The sequence below is a fragment of the Austrofundulus limnaeus genome, unplaced genomic scaffold, assembly GCF_001266775.1.
Source record: "Austrofundulus limnaeus strain Quisiro unplaced genomic scaffold, Austrofundulus_limnaeus-1.0 Scaffold206, whole genome shotgun sequence".
Classification (NCBI taxonomy): Eukaryota; Metazoa; Chordata; class Actinopteri; order Cyprinodontiformes; family Rivulidae; genus Austrofundulus; species Austrofundulus limnaeus.
Window position 1 is genome coordinate 696017 of NW_013952608.1, and position 2426 is coordinate 698442.

Below are 2426 nucleotides of genomic sequence, written 5' to 3' on the forward strand. Positions count from 1 at the left end.
GATGGGATGTTGGATGGATGGATGATGGATGTTGGATGGATGGATGGATGATGGATGGATGGATGATGGGTGGATGGATGGATGTTGGATGGATGGATGGATGATGTTAGATGGATGGATGATGGATGGATGTTGGATGGATGGATGGGATGTTGGATGGATGGATGGATTGATGGATGGATGTTGGATGGATGGGATGTTGGATGGATGGATGGATGGATGGATGGATGTTGGATGGATGGGATGTTGGATGGATGGATGGATGATGGATGGATGATGGATGGATGTTGGATGGATGGATGATGGATGGATGGATGGATGTTGGATGGATGGATGATGGATGGACGATGGATGGATGATGGATGGATGATGGATGGATGGATGATGGATGGATGATGGATGGATGTTGGATGGATGGATGATGGATGGATGGATGGATGATGGATGGATGAATGGATGGATGGATGGATGATGGATAGATGGATGAATAGATGGATGGATGGATGGACGGATGGATGAATAGATGGATAGATGGATGGATGATGGATGGATGGATGAATAGATGGATGGATGGATAGATGGCTGGATGATGACTGGATGGATGAAAGGATGGATGACTGGATGATGACTGGATGGATGAAAGGATGGATGACTGAATGATGGATGGATGGATGGATGGATGATGGATGGATGGATGGATGATGGATGGATGGCTGATGGATGCTAAACTCTGCTTGAAAAGATTAAAACAAGTTTTTTTCTCTGAACTGTTTCAGACTCTGAATTGTAAGAAAATAAAAACTTATAACTCAGTCTCATTAAACTATTTGTCACCAGTGATTCATATGAAATGCTTCCAGTGGTCAGTTGTATTAAATCACAGCCTGTTTTCATGTGGATGGCCTGTAAAACTGTATTTTTAGTTGAGCACTCTGTTTTGTTGCCTCCATTGTACCCACCCTGGCAGGTGCCTCCAGAGGGGAYATCTGCCAAGTTCTTCTCTGCTTCTTCTTTTCAGGGTCACTGGAGCTCATTTAGGTTTGAGGCAGTTTTTCAGTCAATAATTATTATTTATCATTGATGAGACTTTCACACCTGGATGTTTCAGCTCTTACTCTCATGTAAGCAGGTTAGAGATGCCCATCATCTTTTTAACTATTAAAAAAAAAACTTGGAAGTTGAGAACCAGCACAAATGTTCCAGGACCTTCTGGAGATTCCTTCATTAATGCAGTTTGCCAACTTGTCTCATTCCAGGGAGAATCCAGCCTGAGAGTTTTCAGTTTGACTSTTTCTGCTTTAACTTTATGTTAATCTTGAGGCTCATGATAAATTAGGCCCAGATACTGTGTCTGCTGGTGCTGATGATCTAATCTCTTCAGACAAAAAACTAAAAGAGCAACTTAAAGACTGAAAAACAGAAATCTGTTCCAACTGTTGCTTCTTCCATCTCTGACTTTACAACAAAATGTGATCATTCGTTGGTTGCTTTAYAAACAAAAAATGATGAAAGTAAAAATACATTTTGAGTAATGAATGCAGAATACTTGACATAAAAATTTAAATAAAATGATTGTAGATTAGCTTGATTTTATTTTTGTTTGTGTTTATGTAAGAAAGCAGTTTTTTTATTTGGTTAAAAAAAAGGACCAAGAATGAATATTTTTGTAAGATTCTATCATCTGTTCTTGTAAAGTCTGTGGAGCAACTGGAAGTGACTTCAGCAGCAAAAAGACAAACTTCTCCCAGAAACTGATAAATGTTTGTAGAAGACAAAGAAGTCTTCAAACATCAGACGGACAAACGGCTGAATCACAAYGTCAGCTAAAGACTCAAAACCTCCTCACCAAGTTGTTTTGGGCTGCTGGCTTCATAGGGCTCGTTAGAACCAGGAAGTGACCTCATCTTGGCGCTCAGACGCTCCCCTCTGCTGCTGCCGCCACTGTCTGCATGAAACATGACGTCAGTCAGGATCTGAGTCAGCTGAAGAAAACAAGTTTAAAATAGCCTGAAGCTGAACTTTGTCCAGGTTTACTATGTATCATTTTATCTGATTAATCCTATTATTTACTCAGTAGCAGGTCATCCCAGTACAAATACCACTTATTATACTCGTTAAGCATCTGCAACACATTTATGTGCAGTCTAAACCATTTCTATTTTTTCATATAATTAGTCAGTTTTCTAATCCAATACAGCAGATATTGGTGCAGTTAATATAAAACAAGTGACTTTCTCCTGATTTTGAAAGGTTTGGTCTGTTTTTAAAGGGCCAATATTATGTGTTTCTCAGGCATATATTTAAATACTATACTATAATAAAGTATCTATGCCACCTTTATCTGTTATTAAAATGCTGTTTTTATGTTTAAATAGAAAATGAACTTATCTTCTCATCATTTCCCCTTCTAAATGCCTTGAAATTGG

At 38.9% G+C, this 2426-nt stretch overlaps 1 protein-coding gene across 1 annotated transcript in view; it reads right to left on the bottom strand.

Annotated features, from left to right (window-relative positions):
* The window catches only part of ift88 (intraflagellar transport 88 homolog), a gene marked incomplete in the record, with an annotated part of 51633 nt that overhangs the window by 2756 nt on the left and 46451 nt on the right, over positions 1–2426 (bottom strand). Inside the window, 1 exon segment of the mRNA XM_014018977.1 lies at positions 1847–1945. Coding sequence (XP_013874431.1) covers positions 1847–1945 — 99 coding nt within the window.